At 38.4% G+C, this 23,759-nt stretch overlaps 1 protein-coding gene across 1 annotated transcript in view; it reads right to left on the bottom strand.

Annotated features, from left to right (window-relative positions):
- LOC134211938 (ubiquitin-conjugating enzyme E2 R2-like) overlaps nucleotides 1-23,759 on the bottom strand; it is a 59,992-nt gene that overhangs the window by 23,495 nt on the left and 12,738 nt on the right. Inside the window, exons 2-5 of the mRNA XM_062689352.1 lie at nucleotides 13,136-13,436; nucleotides 4,391-4,477; nucleotides 4,100-4,332; nucleotides 3,919-4,033 (exon numbers count right to left, since the gene is read on the bottom strand). Coding sequence (XP_062545336.1) covers nucleotides 3,919-4,033; nucleotides 4,100-4,332; nucleotides 4,391-4,477; nucleotides 13,136-13,312 — 612 coding nt within the window. The 5' untranslated portion in view covers nucleotides 13,313-13,436. The remainder of the gene's footprint in view (nucleotides 1-3,918; nucleotides 4,034-4,099; nucleotides 4,333-4,390; nucleotides 4,478-13,135; nucleotides 13,437-23,759) is intronic.

Below are 23,759 nucleotides of genomic sequence, written 5' to 3'. Positions count from 1 at the left end.
TAGTCGTGACTCAATATGAAGATTTGATATCGAAAAATGACGATTTAGATGAAATTGAAAAACTGTGCAGAGTTTCAAATATTTTCGAAATGGTCGCTCAGGATCGACTGACATGCCCCCGTGGAATGCCTCTCTATAAGAATTCCTGTGAAATTGTTGGGGGTTGGTTTATACTCCAAGTTTTTTTAATTCTCTTCTCATCTAGGAGTTTTAGGGATTCCCTTATCCAGAAGTTAAGAATGAATAATAAGTATCTCAGAATTTCTGGATGAGAAACTCCTAGAAAATTTCCTTTATCAGAGCAGGAATTCTCTGATATGATCTTTTTTGTTGGCAAATTGCTGTATCGCAGCTTGGTGTTTATCAAGCACTTCTATAGTTTTAAACTGCGAGGTTCCTAAATAGATTCACTATTTTCGCATAACATAACTAACACGATGATGCTCATAGGCATATGGAAGTACAACAAACTTACACCGTACCATGAAATGGATCTATTCCACATGGCCTCGCTAAGAGAGGAATAATTCAGGATTTTTGATAGCTTTTTCGCTAGCTATTACAAACCCCTCCAAATTCATTAGAATTCCTGGATAACCCCACCCCAGTACCTGTCGATGACACGTAAGATGATTCAGCAGAATTTTAATTATTTATTATGTATCTTAGTGTGGAAGCTTTTCAAACCGGGTCTTCCACGAAAGGCTGAATCACATAAGGCTGAAAACTCGTAAGGCTGAACACGAAAGGCTGAAAAGTAAAAATCTCACATAAGGCTGAAATAACAAAAGGCTGAAACTCGAAAGGCTGAAAAATCGTGAGAAAAAAATATTAGTGGAAGAATTCACATTTGACGTTAAAAGGAGCACAAACTAAAATGATCCGCAACCTTCTTGTGACTTTTTGTTGTCTTTCAATTTATATACAGAATTCTTATATTGTAGTCTATACAGCTCATAAAATTTTGAGGTACTGTCGTCGGGGGTGACAATGGGTCAAATGGGGGTGAGAATGGGTCACTGAATGAATGCTTGTAGAATGCATTGAATGTATCTGAGGGCAAGAAGACTAAAATATAAGAGACCTTTTTGAACGATTTTTCTCTACGACCTCCAGACTGCCGGTGAGAGCGATGACCCATTCTCACCCCCAGACCCATTGTCACTCCTGATGGCGGTAACATAGAAGGGAACAAGACTTAATTGTTCTTGGTTCTTGTATTTAGTTTTTGATTCTTGCTAGATTGCTTTCTATTTTTTTCTTTATTCTTCTCTCTTCTTCCTTCTTCTTTTTCCTTTTTTATTCTTCCTTCTTTCTTGCAACTCCTGTTTTCTTCTTCCTCCATTTTCCTTCCTTTTTCCTTCTTCTTTCTTTTTTTCTTCATTCTTGTTTTTTCTTCTTTCTTCCTTCTTCATTCTTCCATCTTTATCCTTCCTTCTTCCTTGTTTCTTCTTGCATCACCGTTATTTCTTCTTTCATCTTTATCTTACTTTTTCCTTCTTCTTTCTTCTATGTTCTTTCTTCAATCTTTCATCTTTTTTCCTTCTCCCTTCTTTCGTCTTCTTTCTCTCTCCTTCCGTCTTCTGCCTTCTGCTTTCCTCCTTCCTTCGTCTCTGTGAAATTTTTATTCTTTATTCTTTATTCCTCATTCTTTATTCTTTATACTTTATTCTTTATTCTTTATTCTTTATTCTTTATTCTTTATTTTTTATTCTTTATTCTTTATTCTTTATTCTTTATTCTTTATTCTTTATTCTTTATTCTTTATTCTTTATTCTTTATTCTTTATTCTTTATTTTTTATTCTTTATTCTTTATTCTTTATTCTTTATTCTTTATTCTTTATTCTTTATTCTTTATTCTTTATTCTTTATTCTTTGTTCTTTATTCTTATTTATTCATTATTCTCTATTCTTTATCAATTATTCACTATCCAACCACTCAACATAGTTGGTACAACATATCGTATGGTTGGGATTCATTTCATCCCATCAATTTCAGCCTTTCGATACGTTTCAGCCTTCTGATACTTTCAGCCTTTTGAGACTTTTAGCCTTTCAGGATTTCAGCCTTTTGAGTTCAGCCTTATGAGCATTCAGCCTTATGTGTTTCAGCCTTTCGTAGGACACCCTTTCAAACCACATATAAGTAAGCTTGAGGAGGTAACCGAAGAGTATATTCGTCCAAATCAAATAGATAATTTATAACAATCGTTGACAATTAATTCTTGGCCAAGTAAATCAAAATTATTTGAAGCTCTGAACGAGCTAGCACTTCCTAAAGAAAACTTTGATATACCGTCAGTGGGGGTGAGATTGGGCAAAAAAAGAAAAATATCCAATAATAATAAAAAGTGTGAGTAAGAAGAATGCATTATATACTCATTTGGCTTATTCCACGCTAATGCGTTACTCGGCATTGAACTTAATCTAAAAATAAACTGATTGATCTGTTTGTGCCCAATTTTTCAAAAAAAAAAAAATGGTCGTTATTAAATTATATTTTTTAACGTTTGCTTATTTGGTAGACTAATTTGCCATAAGGCGTAACGGAACTGAACACATATTTTCCAATACATGTTTCTTGAACCGAAAGAGTTGCGGTTTTACTTATCTTGTCTTCAGTACATTCAAAGTTAATTGCCTATATGCCGGGTATTAACCCTTTCCTTCCCATGGTAGCTGTAGAGCTCCATCAAATTTTACACCTTCCAACATTCATCGAATTATTTCAACAACAAAAAGCAGTAATTGACACAACTTTATAGTTTTATTAGGCTACAAATAGAATCAATTTTGTGTAAAAATAGTGAAACTATTGAAAACAATCAAGTAACTATTGATTTACAATCAAAAACTATTTTTTTCGTTTTCCTCTAATTTTAGCTATGGCAAACAACTTTTGTTCTAGCATTTTTTTCATAGGCGATTCCTTCCTATTGAAATCTTTGGAAAAAGTCGTGGGAAAGAGAGGGTTAAGCCACCCGGAGTGGAAATTAATTACTATATGTCTGAAACTCGATTATGCATATGCAGAACATGTGATAGAGTTAGTTCGGAAAAGGTATTGGAGGGTAACCGCTCCTTCAGTGGGTTTGATCCCCATACGCTAGACAGGTGCTTTTCCCGACTAAGTTACGAAGGACCTCCGTCGTCCTCCGTAGCTTAGGGGTACTGATGAAACCAAATTCCCAGCATTGGTTTCATCAGTACCCGCTAAGCTGCGGAGGTCGACGGAGGTCTTTCGTAGCTTAGTAGGGAAAAGCACCTGTCTAGCGTACTAGGTCGTGGATTAAAGCACACCGAAAGGGCGATTACCTCCAATACCTTTTCCGAAGTAAATCTATCACATGTTGTACATATACATAATCGAGTTTCAGTCATAGTAATTAATTTCCACTCCGGGTGACCTAATACCCGGCATATAGTCAATTAACTTTGAATGTAGTGAACTCGAGTGGCGATCTCTCTTCGCTTATGTGATCGGGTCGGGATCTGACGACCAACTGGCACAACCTCACACAATCCTACTTCATTGAGCAAGTGTGTAGGAGCTGGACAATACGAAATACTCATCCTACTTGGGTGGCATGTGTACAAAATACATATGAGAGAGTTAGTTCTGACAATTTATTGCAAGAGTTCGCCTGGTGGCCCGGTACTGGGAATTTGGTTTTACCAGTACCCGCTAAGCTGCGGAGGACGACGGAGGTCCTTCGTAGCTTAGTAGGGAAAGGGCGGTGGTAGCGAAGGGGCGGTTACCCTCCAATACCTTTTCCGAACTAAATCTGTCACATGTTGTGCATATGCATAATCGAGTTTCAGACATATATTGTCTTGCCCACCATCTACAAATTTACTCGAAAAGCCGCTTTCACTTGAAATTCTGTCTTAAGAATCGATTACGTTTTTTTACTTACCTGGGGTTCTTGACTGCTAGGTTTCGTTTTGGATTTGATACAATATTCTTCTAATGTGGTAGGTACGATGATACCTTCTTTTTCTGCCTCAGCCTTAGCGGCTTGGGCTTGTTTCCTAAAATAATAAATGTCAACATGTTAATAAAACTCTGTTTTTGGAGATCTCGAAGATTTGACATACCTAATTATATTGGGATACTCATTGTCTTTGCCCTGTGAGTCCCGCCATCTCCGGTACATGACCGAGGCATCTACATTAGCTGGAGAGAAGGTGTTTGGCTCGTTGAGCAGTGAGATCACGGAGAGCAGGATGGTTCTAACGTTTTGAGTGGGGTTCCACCTTTCACAAGGTAGTTCGCCGCTTTGTGGATCATCGACCGGCGGATGTAGGATGGAGATGCAGAGGTCACCATTCTGGGTCGAATGCAGAACATGAGATTCAATGTGGTGACAGAATAAATATTATAATTACCTCATATACATTCGGATGCCATACTTTTGTCAAAAAACGTATTGATGGAGGAGAATACGGATAATCGGGGGGAAATTTCATGTGAGCCTGCGAAAAGACAAGAAAAAATAATGATTAATACTTATAATATCAGACACGCATTCCAACTGGAATTTGCCCTGCTTTTCAACCTAGTATTCTATTAGTATTTCCTCAATCATTAATTGAAAGCTTTCTTAGCCCGCCATTGCATAAGTATGAATCTTGTGTGGCAAGTACAATGGATACACTATTCCCCAGGGTGTCGAGAAAGTTTCCAACCCGAAAACATCCTAGACCGGACCGAGAATCGAACTCGCCATCTCCGGATTGGCAATCCTACGCTTTTGCTCGCATGATACGAATAGGTTCAAGGGAAAACATCATGAATCATCCGCAACAACATTATATTAAGGACTTCCGGCATTAATAACAGTACAAAACATGGAGCTGCGTCGTGACTGGAAATCACAAATACTTTACTTCTTCTAAAGCTTTTTAGGGAAAAGGGAAAATTGCCACATGTTTTGAGCAAGTGTTAGTGACACTACTCAGTGTTGTACTACCACAGTTATAATTTTTACGGTGGACGAAAAGAAAAACAAACGACACGCTATCGGTGGTATTTGATCTTGCATCTTAATTGTCATTGTTGCGGTAGCTCTTAACTTCAATAAGTTCTGGCCATTTGAAATGGGCGTCCACAATGACAAGAACAACTGTCTCTTCACCAGCTCAGCATAATCTAATCTTCAGTTCATGATATGGACGGGATTGGCCATGACGAAAGAGTTCTTCCACATAGTCTTCATTATCTGAATCAATATTTGGACAATTCACAAATCATTTTCAGCGAATGATACTAGGGAAAATACCTATTCTTGGCAGTCTAAGACATTCGCCAAATTGAATGATAAAATAATGAATAATTACACTAAAACACAGGTATAGTTCAACTGGTATACATTCGTATGCTCTTCCTTTGATGATTGGTGTTCACTTAATATAATATCTTTTACCACAAACTTAGTAAATTTAGTATAAAGTAACAGGTCAACGTTTCTTCTATTGGCATAGCAATTTCTATTATCAGCAATGATTTTGCTCCCTTCAGCAACTAGACATGGAAGTAGAAAACTAGTAATGTATTGGTGCCAGATGCTGGTTGTTTATATCCTCTAGTAGTAAAATTCATTTTTAATAATCGGCTGCACGCTCATCTCGCTTCACTCAATTTTGGAAGAAATTTTATTAATTATCAAACTGGCTTAAAACAAAAACATGAATTTTAGCCTTGGCATCAATTTTATGTCACGTGAAATATAGGCAAAACATTTAAACACATTGTAAACAAATTTTACCCTTATGCGGCAACAAAAAACAGACGTGAATGGCAGATAGGGTACCCGTGTACCCAGATATTGACAATTTCATAACTTTTACCATTTTAACCTATTTGAATAATGTTGGCCATTTTGGAGAAGGGAACTTACATACTTTTCGTCCACTGCCAAGATTTAAATCTTTTTTTGTCTTTGTAATGCCTTAGAGTCTTCACGCGTAAGCAAAAGTCTATCAACCAGTTTCAAATATACAACTTGCTCTTTACGGTCCTTAGATTTGAAGGTCCTTACATTATATGTTTGTTTCATCAAAATAATCATGGGGGTTGTGTACAACGACGTAAACCATGTAAAACCAAATCTATACACATAAGATTGAGCTGGAGCCACCTCATTTGTACACTACGTTTCACAGTTGAATAATAGATAATACCCTAAAAGTAGGCAATTATTTATGGTTGAAATGCGCTATGTAGGAACGGGAATGGTTATGATTTTTTTGATGAGCTTGGAAAGTATTAAAGTTGCAAAAGGAAAATGGTTATGTCAGCCACATAAGGCTTAAAATACTACGGTGTGGCTATTACTTTTGATATAATTCATGGTCTGAGTAAAAATCTGAATAGAAGCATTTGTATTCTAACACTTTTTTAAAATAAATGCCAACGCCGGATATTTTGTTCGTAGTTTTGCTAAAATAAAAAATCACATGGAATTGTGCGTGGTATTTTTTTAGCGTGTGTTTGATATGCTCACAAACACATTCTCTCGCTCTATTCCGAAGTGCGCTGCTGCCAAAGAAAACGAACAGTCCCAATTTTATTTAGTGAAACATAGAGCAAATATTGGATAAATTTGCTATTTGTGGTGATAATCAAGTGGTAATAAAGTGTAAAAAGTAGTTTACGTACCTAATTTGTCGTAACATACACGATAAAGAGAAGAAACAGGCGATCCAAAAAAGTAAGTAACAGTTTGCTTTTCGTCTGCTGCTTTCTTTGGCAATGCAATAATGGCAAGGATTTCGTAGGTGCAAATTTGTTCCGGTGATTAATTCGTCAAATCTTGCTACTTTTACACAAACAACTTATTCAAATGAAAGCCTAGACTTGAAATTGTGTGATTGAATCAAATTTATGTTCATAAATAGTGTATGTTTGCTGGAAAACGCAAATATTGTTGAGGGTGCCAACAAATGTCGCACCCTGCCAAAGCCGTATTCTACCCTACTACAGCTCAGGTGATTGTAATGAATGCGGAATGACGATTCGATTCGTAAGAATCGGACAACTAATTGATTCACAAAGTGTTTCGTGTTGTTTGTAGAATGATGCAACTTCATTGGAATGTTTCATGGAAGGCTTTACTTGGATATCAAATGGAGGACCATTTGAATATTGACACCCTTTTCAGTTTTTTACTTGATCGATTGATTGGTGATCGGAAGAACTGATACTAGTTCGGGTTTAATGCGAATATCTTGTTCAATTTGCAAACATTCAAAAACATTATCTCTATTGAATTTCAAATGTTGCCCAATTTACCAAGAAAGAACGCCAACGTAACCAAAACTTCCAGTCTTTAGGAATTCATTGCTTTGCCGAAATGGCCGAAATTCAGGTTGATTTGCCGAAATGGTCGTTTGACCGAATAAGTCAGCCGGCTGAAAATGGCGTTTGATCGTTATGGTTGTTTGACACAAAGGCCCATTTGGCCGAATGGATCATGGCCTTTCAGCCAGACGGCCATTTCGGTCAAATGACCTTTTCGGCTGAAGGACCATTTCGGCGTACGATATTTTCGGTCAAATGACCAATTTGGCCAAACGACTTTCTCGGTCGTATGTCCAATTTCGACATTTTCGGCCAGATGGGTTTTGGTCTAATGATTTATTCGACCAAATACTTTTTGGACAAATAGCCCTTCCCATCGTTTGGTAATTCGGCGAAAAGCCATTTGTTCGAATGCCGTTTGGCATAATAACATAACACAGTAAGCCCCATTGGGAATTGAACAGAACGTTTGTCCAAAACGATTGTTGGGTCAAAAATGGTTTAACCAAAAATTTAATTTGGGTGAAAGCAATATACAGCTGAAAGGGACAATCAGCCCATCTAGTTATGTGGCTAACAAAAATGTTTGCCCTAGTAGGCTGAAACAGCTGTTTGATCGTTTGGCCAAAAATGTGACTCTGCCAAATAAATCATTTAGTCAAAAATGCCGTTGCCGGAATGGTTGTTTTGCAGAAACAGACTTTTGGCACGAAAATGACCTTTTTGCAAAACACCTGACTCCGCAGGTTGAGGGGTTCTGAGTCTCCAAGACACGTGGATTCCTTTTCGAAAATGTCATATCAGTTTGTCCATTTCGAAATATGCACATATGCACAGCCAAGATATTTAACAAAAAAATATTTTCGTACGGCCGAGTTGCCGAATAATATGAAATTAACTGTGGCTCTATCTGCCAAACAACCATTTCGGCCAATTGATCTATTCAGCCAACGTTTTTTTTTCAGCCGAAGGAATTGTTCAGTATGTACCTGTATGTACCTTTCGACCAAATGACATTTTCGGTGAAAAATCTTTAGGCTAGATGGGCTTCGGCAAAACGGTTTGTTCGGTCAAAGGACATATTCGGCCGAACAACATTTGGCTTTCGGCCAAATGACTCTTCTCCGTTCAAATATTCTATTTGTTGGAGCCTCCTTCAGGCCTCGAGTAGGTCTTCCACTATAACTTCACGGACTGTACTGCACTGGGGTTTCTTCCTGGATGGAATGCCGAAAGGACTTCTGGTTGCCCTCAGTAAATGAAAACTGGAACACTTTACTGTCACTAAATATCTATTCGGATGATATTACTACTAGCTTATACAATTCAAAACTAAAACATTCGATGCAAATGCACTGCTTTTATAGTAAAGTTAATGTTCTAGAAAGTTAATTAAGTTGAACAGAAATACGCGCTGGCTGTTGCTAGATGTTGCAGCCATGGTAACGACGTGCGTGCTGCGATGTGCTGCTCCCTGGGTTTCGACTTTTCGTTTCAATGAGACCAAACCAATCATTTTTCGGGCCATTCATTGTTTATGTTGAGAATCATCTTTCACCTTTTAATATTGTCTCTAGAATTATCCTTGGAAGATGAACGAAAATCTTGCCCATTAGATGAAAATCCTTTTTCGTTTCATCATTTTTATCACTCACTCACTTTTAGCGAGAATTATCGCAAAACAATTACAAAATTGTATGGCCGCGCCGGGATTCGAACCCAGAATAGTAACAATAATAGCCGTAGGGATGCGCTAGCTGTAGCCCCACCACCACGATATTTGTATGAAAGCAATAAGTTATTTGTTCCTAACTACCATTTGTATTGATGATACCACGAGAAGACTCGTATATGAAAGCAAGAGAGCAAACCAACGTTTGTCGGTAATCCATTTGAGAGAAAAATGGTTATCATTCTCCAGGCTGTTTTTCTTTCCCGAAAAGCGATTTCTCCCCGAAAATGTTCGTGAGGGAGCATCCTGTGCTCCTGAGATTAATAGAGCATTACGAACCTTGGTTGCTCCCGTTGCTGTCTTCTCTGATGGTTTTACGATATCGCATATCCGGTGAACAAGATTGGTTCCGATGTTGTTCATTGTGGTTTTACCAATGTGCAGCAGCGTTATCAGTAAGCAGGTAATGCTTCGTTCTAAACACTATTTCAACGAGAAATTCTTTGGGTTTCAACAGTAAATCTTTCGGAATTTGCACTCGAAGTTCTTCTTAGTTTTTTCGAGTAAATCATTGATATATTCACGAAAAATTCAGTGGATTTTCAACGCGATGAGTTGGGGATATATATCGACAAGTTTTGAGGACTTCTTTGAATTTAAATCGGCGTGGAAATTTATAGATCAGCGGCGTGACAAATATGAAAACGGCGGCGTGCCGATGAAAAATTGTCGGCGGCGGCGGCGTGGCGTGGCGGCGCACATCTCTATCCGTGACTCGCCCGATGTAAAAAGTACAACACCTTTGAAAAAAGCACGCTTGTAGTTCTAAAGAGCGGCGGGACTCCGTAAGTGAACCAGGACCATGCGGATCATGGAAGGTTAAGAAAGGATCTCATATATATATATTCCTTATTCTGGTCGAATTGGCCTACAAGAAAATAAGAGATCACATTCATTCTTATAGCGGACACACACCTGTTGCCCAAAAGGGAAACTCATTCGCCTTTGCGTTACTTCGAGCTTCTGAAGAAGAGACGAAATCTACGATTTCCTTACTTCGTGAAAATGCCTTTTTTTAAAGAATGAATTGTCTGTGTCTGTGCGCTTGTTGACTCAACACACAGAACACAGTGAACAAGCGCACAAACACAGACAACCTCAGCATTACGAATGCCAGCATACTTCACACATCCAAAAACAATAAGTGTAGAGCCTACAGACAGACACAAACGCCATCACAACACAGTTCGATACAAACAGAATAGAAGTGGTGCCAAAAAGTACTACAGTTCCTGGTGTCCGGATAAATTCAAATTCCGCAGCCCCTACCGAACATTACTAGATTGCTTTGAGAATAGGTCGTATGTACAAAAGAGAGACTCTCTTTGTTCACGCTCTCTTTCGCTAATAGATCGGCAAGTTTAGCATTTTCTGCAACATTTTCACTTTAGCACGCTAGACAAAGCTATTGTCTTTAGATATCTGCCAAAAAATCCAACGTAAATTTGTACATAGCTTTGTAATAATCGAAAGAGAATGGAACCGAAGAGAGGCTCTCTTTTGCACATACGACCTATTCTCAAAGCACTCTAGATTAGAGGGGGCGATGTAAGTAAAATTTTACATAAAGTTGTGACAAAACGTTCTATGCTAAGCCAATGTAACAATAAAACGGGACTTTAAGTTAGTAAGTAATCCTGAACATACACAACATACAACATAAACCATTACCAGTCCTTGATAAAGGTACAATATATGTAACCGAAACGTCGGATAAAATTGTTAAACCCGTTTTTGAGCATAAGAAGACTGAAAGCCAACCTCAAATAAATCAAAATTTGTATCAGTTTGCAATACGTTTTGCCTTTCTATAATAGGTACCGTCAAATGGGGGGAAGATGATCATTGAGGTGAAGATGATCATTTGATGTGTCAGTCAAAAGTGCCAAATTTTTTTATGAAACAACAATATTCTCCGTTTAAGTAATGTTACCGATGTCGATTATAATCATGAAAATGTATTTTGTGGAAGAGAGAGATAGTCATAAATGACGCTATTTTCGTTTCAAATATTGTCTTCGTAGACTTCTTTACGTAGTAAATTCAACATGCATACAAACATATAACCTAGTGCAGAGGTTCCCAAACTGTGGGTCGCTGTTCAGTGGTGGGTCGCGAAAGACAAATCTTAATTCATAATTTTGTTGCTATTTTGACCCACAAATCTATTCCATATTCTGAATTAGGGTCTAAGTAATGATTGGTTGATTAAAGAACAACAAACCTGACGAGGTCAAGGGCCTTTTTTTGTTATACGATATTTGGGCAAGTAGTAAGAAGTCCTATACAATCCAAATTTAAGCTCCGAATCCAATCCAAAACCAACCCTAATCCAATTCGAATCCAATCCAAATCGAAATCTATTTAAAATCCAATCCAAATCTAATTCAAATCCAATTCTAATCAAATCGAAATCCAATTCAAATCCAATCTGAATAAATTTCAAATCCCATCCAAATCCAACCCAAATTTAATTCAAATCCCATCTTAATCCAATCCACATATAATTAAAAAAATTGACAAAATTTTGACAAATACAATGATGGGATGAAAAGCAATTTATTATTATTTGTCCAATCCTACGCGAACTCATTTTTATCTAATTTCAAAAAATCAATGCATTTAATTACCTGGTGGGTCGCAAGCAATATGGGATTCTGATAGGTGGGTCGCATATCTATAAGTTTGGGAACCTCTGACCTAGTGTATTTTAACTACTACTGCATAATTATTTTAGTAGAGCTGTCTTGATCAACTTCACCCCAAACCAGATTACTCAAAAATGTGTGATAATTTAATTTATTTTAATAAATGCGAAAGCATTTCAGAAAACTAAAGTTGTTGATTATTGCAACGTATAGCAGTACATGTTTTGAAAATATTTGTTTCGATTTAAAATGTAAACACACATTGTTATTGCATGTTTTGTCTTAAAAATGATCATCTTCCCCGAGGTTGACGGTACTAAGTATTTTTTTTATATTTCAGCACTTGTGAGCGGACTATTTCTGTTATCTTGTATCGTCACTCATTATGATACGTGCACATAAAAAATGGGAAGCACACTTAATTGGTGACAGCGTCTAAATTTGAATGAATCCGCGGAAATGGAATTCGCGCCGTTTGTGGACTGGGACATACATATGTGACAACAGCCTGAAAATTCATATAACAAAATTATAGTAATTATGCAAGTCCAGTTTGCAGTATATGTATCGTATTCAGGAAGTCATAAAACATGTGCAAAACCATAAAGTTCATGGACTAATTGTTCGAAGGAAACAAGTGCAAATTATAAATTCCTGTCTTAAGACTAGCGAGAAATTCAGTATATCATTGCAAATAAATATCGACAAAATTGATGTACCTACTATTGACTTATAAAACTTCTATCGACATGATATACCACCGCTGAACACGCAACAGAAAAAGCAGCGATTCACGACCGGAGAGGAAGCATGAATGGCTACAGCAACGTCGACAAGGTTATCTGTCCTGTACAATTTTCGCTTCCAAATGCTGAATAGACAAGTTTGCCAACAGAACGTGAGAGTGAGAGAGTGTGTAATAGACAAACATGTTCCAACATACAGCAACAGCAGTCTGAATGTGCCCAACCAAGTGTGAATGCAAGCCGACCTAGGCACGGAGAGCTATATCTCATTGAATTGTCAATACATATTAACTAACAGCAGTCAGAAATTGATGGTGCGATTGGCTCGCTACGCTGACCAATTATACAAATCGGAAGTTGAAACAACTGAATGAACCAATCACTAATGTAATATCTATTCGTCTGGGATTATTTTTAGGACTAATATGTAGTAGTTACGAGATAGCGGTTGATTACCCTCTCTGTTGCATTGCCAAGCGCCACTAATCGACTTTTCTGCATCATCTCGTGCTGCACGATGTTTGACGGCACTCGAAGTTCAAGGAACAAGGAAGAAAATTTTCACCGAACGACACATAATAGTTTGATTGGTATTTTAAAACTATTTCACATAACGAAACCCTTTCTAAGTTTGGCCAAAAACCAAATTGAACCGATTGACAAAAAATAGTCATTGGCTAAATTAGTGGAGAATAGAAATAGTACCTTGAAATATCCGCCTTGGTATAGGGTGTCTGGTGGACCGAAGATTGCAACCTCCCACTCGAACAAATTGTCCTCATTCAGCAATTTGACTCGGAAACCCTCGACCGGTTCTTCCTGGAGGCTTTTGTACTCCAACGATAAAGCCCGAACTGCTGAACTGGACGGCTGCGAAGACATGTTTCTCTGGATCGGGCGTTCCTGCTCCTCCTCGCTGCCTCGCCTTGGTTCGCGATTCTTCACTCAGTCACGCTGTTGTCGCCGAGCTGAGCTTGAACAGCAGCGATGAGTCGGTATACGGTATCTGCGAAATAAAAAGTACAAACAAAAATTGCACATCATCAGCAGGAACAAAAGAATCTTTCGAGCTGTTATTCGCTAACTAGGATGAGAACGATTTTGGCCCGATTTGCATCAAATAAAAACAAAGAAAGGAAAGCCTTGTCACAAATATTTTTGCTCGGCATTGAAAATGGAAAAACAGCAAAAGAGGATTGTGCGAACGATGTGATTTTGTCTGAGATTCAACCTGTTTTACATTCTAATTTCCAACGCACTTTTGTTACGTTTGGAATTGGGACGTAAAACTGTATATAGTTAGATTGTAGTTATTTTGAAGTTCACATTAATATGTGGTCCAAGGCTACAGCAATTCAAGTATTCCGTTGGCCGGATATGCACCTAATCAACACAAAGCCAACGCTGATAAGATACATAAATTGGCACGCGCGTATGTTTGATCAGGTATACTCTTGACTACTGGGCAATTTCGAAATACAAATGTGTAGTTCAACTAAATAACTTAAAATAATACTATTGTATCCATATGGTTTCATTTTCTTTTTGAAAACCTTTTCAGTCAGATATTATAGGAGTTAATTAATAACTATAATTGGCTATTGAGTTGTAATATATTTATCTTAATAATACTCTTTAATACCTTTTGTTACTTAATATTCCATTCATCTGAACCAGAGTTGTTAATCGTTAATATTTATTATTAACGCCGATAAAGCTGATTGTGTTTAACGTTATCAGTTGCAACGATAACGATGAAGCAACTCAATAGTGCTGTCCAATGAGCAGCTCGAAGTAGCTAGAAGTTGTTCCCGTCCTGCTTGTTCTTTTTTGTCAACAAATGGGCATGAGCAGGACAGGGAGAAACTTCCGAGCTGCTTCAAGCTCTCATTGGACAGCACTAATAATAATTATCGGATTTCGATAATTTAACGTAAGCGAATAAAGCTGGTGTATAATGTTGATAGAAATCGAGAATTGTACAAACAAGCAGCAGCTGGTTTCTTACCCACAGCCACTGCCAGCATACGGATGCTAACGTAGCATGTAGTTAATCGTCTTAAATTAGCATGGCGAAAGACATCTAACGCGGGTGTTCTCAAATGTTTTTTTTTTTTTTTTTTCGAGAGTTTACCAGCTGTAGTCTTAATAGACTGGTATCTCGGCTGGGCTCTCCATGTGATACACAATACTAGCAGACGACTCAAGCTATGTTGCTCACTAGGTCACTGCGGCCTGGGTTTGTATTGTGATCATACCGATACATTATTCTTTCTATCTACAGTCTGTCAATTATAAACCGAACAAATAATGGAAGCTCAACATGTACATAGATGTTTTCTGAATAAGTAGTTAACATGTAAATTTAATTATTAGTTACTTGGAGCCGACATTCAATACCTAATAGTAGTCTATGTTGACAACGGGTGGTACTGTTGCCATTTCCAAGTAACAATTTCGAATAAAGATGTAATGATATCATTCTGGTAGGGTAGTTTCAAAATAGATTAATTTAAGTACTATTGTAATAAATGGACACATTGAAGAGCTTCCCTTATTTTAACACGGTTGAGTATCGGATGTTTGTCAATACGTCGTCGAGTTAATTGTATCCTATCAGTCACAGTAATGTCATATGTTAAAGTTTCAGTAGTCTAATAGTGATCATTATACAAAATTTCTGTCCAGTTGTTCCGTAATTGCTTTTTTGGTCAAGTTCTATTCCCTTTTCTAATATTCAAACCTTTATTATTTATTAAAATAATGAGGTCTAAAATTCAGTTATTCAGATTCAGGGTATACAATATTCAACGCATCATATGGTCTATCCTCATTTCCGTAAGTGGTCAAGTTATTAGTCTTGTAGCAATAATAGTGGTACTAGTTATTCTCTATCTTGTGAGTGCAATGGTCTCAATTAACTATTCTAAACAGAACTCTGTCTCTTGTCTTTCTGTCCACCGATGGTCATGTATTTATTTTCGTTTTCTATTGTTTATTTGATATCTTTAAATTTCAGTCATTTATTTTACTATCGGTCATTTATTTTATTATAAGGTAAAGGTCAGCGAATTTGTCTTAATACGAGAAACACTAAGTCATGTCCCCTATATATCCGCTAATTTTTCTAACTAACCTAATAGAAGGAAAAGAGAAACAGTTTTTTTTTGCGTTGATCCATGCAGCTAGAGACACTAAAAAAAAAGATTATCGAGAAGATATAATAGATACATTCACTATCTCCAATGCCAAATTAGTAAATCTACAAATTCTACTTTTCACTACTAAAATTCTACTTCAGCTATACGGGTACAAAATGAATTATTGTTAGCTACTACTACAAGTATAAATAGATGTATGCTATTTGGATAAGCGTTTGTTTCAGGGTCTTGTTAGTATTAGAGTTATGTTAGTTAGACCCCTACTAAGCCCTGCCGGCACCTCCAAATTTAATAATAGGCAGTTGTTGTTAGATCGTGCGACACTAACTATTAGTTAACTTGGAGGCATGGTACCTCAAGTGTTTGGTATAACTGTTGACCTTATTTAAGTAAGATGTGATAAAAGTTTCTCTACGGAGCTTATTTTCAAACCATTACCATTAAAATAACGATATTCTTGTGAAGGAGATATAAAAATGGAAAAATATCCTATTTTTTTTTTAATTTGGTGTTGAACTTAACCTTTGTTTGAAAAAGCACTCTATTAAACAACAAAAATAAAAATAAAATAAAAATCTTTTTAAGACACTTGAAATATCAACGTCAAGCCCCTTATCCATGGACAGGGAACGCGGGTGTTCTCAAATGTAGGATTTTTTCACGAAAAAATATTTGGTACCAGTCATGTAGGAAGAAGTTTGCTACTACCCCTATTTGGGAGGCGTTGGTTAGTTTTCAATGAAGGTGCTAAATTTCAGCTTAATAACCTTCTATAACCCAAATTTTTGTTTTCGTTCAAAATCTATATTTTCTCAATTTTTAGACGATTCATCCCAAGGGCAACTGCGAGTTGTGGTGCCTACCTAGGATGTGGTGAGGTTTGACAGTGGGTTGTTAGTTGAACTTCTATAAAAAGCAGGCTCCACCAAAGCGACCGTGTGCCGCTCAAAGCGCACAAGCCCAAGTCCTGGTGTTAGGTGGGACGCTAAACAGACTTGACACGACGATTCTTTGACGAGACAAGAGGTTTGCGCAGGCCCAATAAGCCACACATTACGAACGTAATAATACGACTCGATATAATCGGCAAAGACCCAGGCGGCAAATAAAGGATCACGATTGGAAGCTTGGAACATGAACTGAACAAACTGCTAGGTTTCGCAGGTTGCGGCAGGATAATTTAAGATCAGCGCCGTAGCGTGAGGTTGGCCGGGTTGGCCCCCGCCAAGGGCGCCAGGCTTTAGGGGGGCGCCAAAATCCAGAATTTCATTATGGGAAATTATGGAAAAATATTCTCAAATTCACTGGTTCAAAGTAATTCAGTTTAACCCTTTATAAGGCAGTGGCAACTATATTATATGTTTTTCTATTTATTAACAAGAGCTCTAATTATCATTTTCTATGTAGTGGCTTTATTGGCTACCTAGTAATCCCCCAGATGAATTTGAGCCATAAAAAAAATTAAAGGTCAATTTGAGAACAGTTTTTTACGAACAGATCGTAAGCTTCGAGTGGAAGAAGGATTTCCATTTATAATTCGACAAAGACAAAGATATATGTTTTCTCGTTGGTATTAATTATTTTGAATCCCCTGTGTTAGATTATGGCGTAATTAGCGTGAAAAAAGTTTTGCCTTTCTGTATATTTGGTTTTTACATGTTTGACGAAATTGTGTCTTTTCCCCAAGGGTCCCCCCTTGGGAACAAAAGTGCAAAAAAAAATTTTCACTTATAATGCGTTTTCCGACTCGGACTCTTCATTAAGAAATTTAACGTGCATTGATTTGACTGGTTTTACGTAAAATCTAATTTTTAAAAATCTTTTATTTATTTTTGTTGTTGGCTGTTTTCCCGCTTGCCGGGCAGTGGCAACTATATTGCCACCAATTTTTCAATGTTTCTGAACTGTTTAATGTATAACAAACATACATTTGAGTTTAATACCATGTCAGCATTATGTCCTATTGTTGTTTTTGTTAATTTATTGTTTAGATTCGTCTGCCTTATAAAGGGTTGAAGCTTTTATCAAACTATTTCCATCAGGGACTACATCCGTAAGTAACCGTTGGAATTATTTCCGGAAGGCCCTTTTATGTTAATATCTGATACAAGTATCACATCGTCGGCCCAGAGTGCATGATCACCTTAATTTGGGAGATTTGTATCATCGCCTTCACTGTATTATTCATCATTTACCTGATAGAAAAGGAAGTTAAATTGAAAGATAGAAAAGGCCATTGGAAAAATACATGGAATAAACTTCTGGGAAGGAGCTCTAGATTAGGACTGCAATACGCTAAAAGAGAAACACAGAGTTGACTGTAAAAACGCGTAAATTAAATTCATATGCCTATATATTTTTTGTTCGCGATTGAGAAATATGATCCGTTTTCCAATGATAGATATACGGAAGTAGTGATAAGGAGTTAGTGTGAATTTGGGATACAATCTCCCATTTGATGCAGACAAACTATTAAGGTTCGAAAACGGACCATTGCGATCGCATTTGATCTAGTGACTTTGACGATTCCATTAGAACAGAAATTTGTATGAGTTCAATGGTAAAAAAAACAAACAAAGTCGTTAAATATTCGATGAGCAGTGATTATTTGAATCTGAGTTTTTCTCGTGGGTCAATATAAACTAGTAAAACTTTAAACAAGGATGAGTATTTGAAATGACGACACACATCAAACGGCATGATAAATACGAGGATCGGAATCTAGGAATTTCAGTAATGAAGATAACTGACCAAATTCAACGTTGAAATTTATTGGTCCAACAAAATCAACCAGTGCCACCAAACCGATAGACCCATTCCAGAAATCTATATATCTTGGTCAGAATAGGCCCAGAGTTGGTTTTTTCTTGATACGGTTTTGTCCAATCGCTATTAATACCTTCTACCAATTCACTCCAAAGTTGAATTTTATTGAAAGGTCAGTAGTTCTTTCAAACCACCGACCAAGCCACTCTACAGTTGGAGTTCATCAATAGGTCTAATGGCGATTCCGAAGGTCCTTTAATCCACTCCAATGTATAGTTCTTTCTGATGCGACTGGGTCCGATAGCGACCCAGCCACCAACCGGCAGTTGGATTTTATTGGCCTAGCTTGATCCACTGCAAGTGCGTACATTCACGACAAAAATATAACCGATTTTTATTTTGCCATGGATCCACGCAATAATGGATCTAATGGATCTAGTCTTTTTATTAGCGTCGTTGAAATCGTAAAATTCATAGAAAATAGATTTCTAAAAACGTTCTGGCCTTTTACTAAACCTTACCTTTGGAATAATGCACTATGCAGATTAAAGAGGCTTAAGGAATTAATGACGTAAAAGTTCATCAAGTCTACATTGCAGAAAAAAATCTTTGTTTTAAACATGCGAGAAAGAAAGGGGCGCTCAATAACAGTTTCGCCAAGGGCGCTGGGAGTTCACGCTACGGCTCTGTTTAAGATGAATTTCATCCCCGCTACTTCGACGTCGCGGCGCTGCAGGAAGTTTGCTGGATATAGAAAGTGTGGAAAGCGTGCATCGAGCGGCTATTTTCTACAAAAGCTGTGGCACCACCAACGAGCTGGGAATTGGCTTCATAGTGCTTGGCAAGATGCGGCACCGCAAGGATGTACAAGCTGAGAATAAAAGGCCGTTTCATCAACTATATCATCAACACCGTGCACTGCCCACACGAAGGGAGACCCAACGTCCAGAAAGAAGCGTTCTATGCACAGCTGGAGCGAACACACGATGGATGCCCACTGCGGGACGTCAAAATCGTCATCGGCGACATGAACGCTCAGGTAGGAAGGGAGGAAATGTATAGGCCGGTCATCGGACCCGATAGTCTGCATACCGTATCGAACAACAACGGCCAACGATACATAAACTTTGCAGCATCCCGCGGAATGGTAGTTCGGAACACTTTCTTCCCCCGCAAGAACTTCCACAAGACCACATGGAAATCACCTAATCAAGAAACGAACAACAAATCGACCACGTTCTAATCGACGGCAAATTCTTCTCCGACATCACGAACGTCCGCACTTATCTTAGTGCGAATATTGAATCCGACCACTACCTCGTTGCAGTATGTCTGCGCTCAAAACTTTCGACGATATATAACGGGTGGTCACTAAAAAACGGGAATTTCAATACTTCAATACTTTTCTATGAGAGCATTAATGCTTTCAGAGAAATATTTCATTATGTAAATGAATCCTTAGAACATTCAGAAAATTGTCACTCACACACTTTTACTCCAACATGTTCAGTTGTTTTAAACATGCCGTCAAAACATGGAGGATGCGCGCCGCATTCTACAATTTAATCAAGCGATTAAAGATCGTAGTAAAAGTACACAGTGGACAGTTGTGAAAGTGAAAATGTTTCGAAAACTGATACAGGATTGTAAGTATACCGAGCTCCATTTTATTCAAAGGAGATTTGAAGGCCAAAGACACGAAGCAACTCATCAATAGGATCAGAAGCATCAGCCGGAGATGGCCGCCGTCCAACGGTCATGTGATACCTGTAAGATTAAACAACGCCACATGGCGGACCACGGACCATATGCTTTTATTAATTAATCTAAGGGCCGATTTCTACACCTCCGCTTAGTGCTTAAACCAGGTTTAAACGTATGGGTAAGCACCGCTTAAGAGTTAAACGGAGGTGAAGAAAACGGCCCTAAGTTTAAAGACTAAGGCCAACTCTTTATATAACGTATATCAGATTGAACTGTACTTCTTTGTAGTGTTGGTATAATTGTAACGAAGAAGTATGTCCTTACAACCGTTCAGCAGCTTAAGCGCCACTCCCAGTACTAGGGAGGCTGCTGACGTACGTTTGAGTCCGGCTGAGACACTTATCCTTAGGCGAGTTAAGTGGTTCAAACACTCTCGTTCACTTCAACTACCCAAACCCGAAGCAAGTAAATTGGGAACCCTTCGGACCAAATGAAAAATATCATTCATCAAACCGATCAAATATTAAAAAAAACTTACACCATCTAAACAAAGCATCTAGAAGTAACAAACTCAAAACCAGGTATATTAATTGTGCATCTCATTTTAGGGGTTTACAATTGCCGGATGGGCGATCTTACTATCTATCCTACCTCGATTCTATTCTAAACGTGGCTCTGGTTGAGAACCTCCCACGACGCGTCGAAATGGTGTGGTGATTTCGTTGGCGTACGCATGAAATTCAATTCGGTTGGAGCCGATCTTGCCGTCACACGGTCGAGCAGTGAGTCGCTAAGCCCCAGAAAAGACGCGCGTAGCGATTTCGAGCTCACGAGTACTCCCGTAGTTCAAATGGTTCGCCAATGAACGCGTGAACCGCACCGAAAGTGTCTTCCGACTTGATACGACAGCACGTGTGGTCAGTCCCTTCGCTGAGTACACATAGGCACCCCACGTTGAGTAGGGATTCCTATTCAACGGGATAATTAGGCCGATATTCACAAAAGGGTAATCGTTCTAGTTTACCTAAGCTGATTGGGATATTATCTACCAATCCCTTACTAGGTTTTCACAACTATCTAACTAGTATTAGAATTAAATGCTGCGAACTGGTTGATAACAATTTACCGAATTCGCTTCACTCAGCTTTCAAATTGCACGTTAAAGTACGTCTGCATTGAACTAAGCACTCTGGCCAAATGGCGCAATAATCCGATACAGGATTCTATTGTATCCCTATGAGTATAGAATTTCCAATCATTGTTTGGATTAAAGAAAATCTACTCGGGTGATTTCCAGGTAGGTACAAAAGACTTAAAATTTAGATAATACATTCGATTACTCAGTGCAAACCATATCGCTAGAGTCCCATCGGATGAACATAAAATCGTCGTACTTTTTGTTTCTATGAGACGAAATCAAAGGTGAAAAATATCTTTTGGAAGATCTATTAATTACGTAACGCAAAATTTTACTTTTTCAACCCCTTACTTCGTACTTTTTGCCAGAAGGATTCAGACTATATAAAAATCTCATTTTGACCAAAAATGTTACAAACAAACGGTTCATTTGAATGGCGCTGAGAGTACAGGCAGTGAAAGTCAAGGCAGCGGAGGAGATGACTACGCCAGTTCAGCGGACGATGGAAGCCAACTAGCCCCCACCTTGAGGGAAGTATCCATCCAACAGCTAAAGACCAATAAAGCAGTTGGTAAGGATGGTATCGGAGCTGAGCTCATCAAGATGGGCCCGGAAAAGCTAGCCACTTGCCTGCACAAACTGAACAGCTACCGGAGGAGTGGAAGGAAGGGGTTATATGCCCGAGCGATCACCATCCTTAATGCCGCCTACAAAGTGATATCCCAGATCATCTTCCGACGTATGTCACCATTAGTGAAGATGCTGGGTTATTAGGCTGAAGGTCATTAGGCCGAATGGGCATTAGGCCGAACGGTCATTAGGCCGAATGGCCATTAGGCCGAATGAGAACTGGGGAGTGAGAAGTGAGTAGTGCGATGTGAGGATGAAGTCGAACGGAAGAAGAACGGAAGAAGAAAAAAGGAAAAAGGAGGAAAAAGGAAGAAGAGAGTAGGAAGAAGGAAGAAAGAAGAAGGAAGAAGGAATAAGGAAGAAAGATGAAAGAAAGAAGAAGAATGCAGGAAAACGGGAGAAAGAAGGAAGAAGGAAGAAGGAAAAAGGAAGAAGGAAGGCGGAAGAAAAAAGAAAGAAGAAAGAAGAAGGAAGACGGAAGAAAAAAGAAAGAAGGAAGAAGAAATAATGAAGAAGGAAGAAGGAACAAGGAAGCGAAAAGAAGAAAAAATGAAGAAGGAAAAAAAGAAGAAGGAAGAAGAAAGAAAGAAGAAAGAAGAAGGAAGACGGAAGAAAAAAGAAAGAAGGAAGAAGAAATAATGAAGAAGGAAGAAGGAACAAGGAAGCGAAAAGAAGAAAAAAGGAAGAAGGAAAAAAAGAAGAAGGAAGAAGAAAGAAAGAAGAAAGAAGAAGGAAGAAAGAAGAAATAAAAAGGAAGGAGGAAGAAAGAAGAAGAATGAAGGATGAAGGAAGAAGAAAGAAGGAAGAAAGAAGAAGGAAGAAGGAAGAAAGAAGAAGGAAGAAGCAAAAAGGAAGAAGGAAGAGAAAAGAAGAAAGAAGGAAGTAGGAAAAAATAAGAAAGAAGAAGGAAAAAGGAAGAAGGGAAAAGGAATGAGGAAAAAAAAAAGGAAGAAAGAAGGAAGAAAGAAGAAAGGATAATGAAGAAGGAAGATGGAAGAAGGGAGAAGGAAGAAGGGTGAGGAAAGAACTTCTCATTTTTCACTTTTTGCTTCTTTTTGCTAATTCGGCCTAATGAGGAGTTCAGTGCGTGATCTCTCTTGTTCCGGACAGCAGAACGATCGAGCGGTCGGTCGAATTATTGTGTTCTGCATTGCGCGGCCGGTAATAAAATTAATCAGTTCAGTGCGTGTTCTATCATGTTTCGGACAGCAGAACGATCGAGCGGTCCGCCGAATTATTGTGTTCTGCATTGCGCGGCCGGTAATAAAATTAATCAGTTCAGTGCGTGATCTCTCTTGTTCCGGACAGCAGAACGATCGAGCGGTCGGCCGAATTATTGTGTTCTGCATTGCGCGGCCGGTAATAAAATTAATCAGTTCAGTGCGTGATCTCTCTTATTCCGGACAGCAGAACGATCGAGCGGTCCGCCGAATTATTGTGTTCTGCATTGCGCGGCCGGTAATAAAATTAATCAGTGCAGTGCGTGATCTCTCTTGTTCCGGACAGCAGAACGATCGAGCGGTCGGTCGAATTATTGTGTTCTGCATTGCGCGGCCGGTAATAAAATTAATCAGTTCAGTGCGTGATCTCTCTTGTTCCGGACAGCAGAACGATCGAGCGGTCGGTCGAATTATTGTGTTCTGCATTGCGCGGCCGGTAATAAAATTAATCAGTTCAGTGCGTGATCTCTCTTGTTTCGAGGCGGGCTTGGTAGTCATAAGGCTACTACTTCTGCCTCAAACTCAGGAGGTCGTGGGTTCAATCCCAGGTCCGTTCCATTCTCCTACTTTGTATCTTTCTCTCTATTTCTCATGTTCTAGCAATCGCTAGAACTGGAAATGGACTTCCATACCGTTTCCATTACAATTCCTATACCTTCAACTTGAGTATTCTATCAGTAATCTGCTAGAATTGGAAATGAACTATAGAG

This window comes from Armigeres subalbatus, chromosome 2, assembly GCF_024139115.2.
Source record: "Armigeres subalbatus isolate Guangzhou_Male chromosome 2, GZ_Asu_2, whole genome shotgun sequence".
Lineage (NCBI taxonomy): Eukaryota > Metazoa > Arthropoda > Insecta > Diptera > Culicidae > Armigeres > Armigeres subalbatus.
The sequence above is the reverse complement of the archived record's forward strand: the minus strand, read 5'-3'. Positions and strand labels throughout refer to the sequence as shown.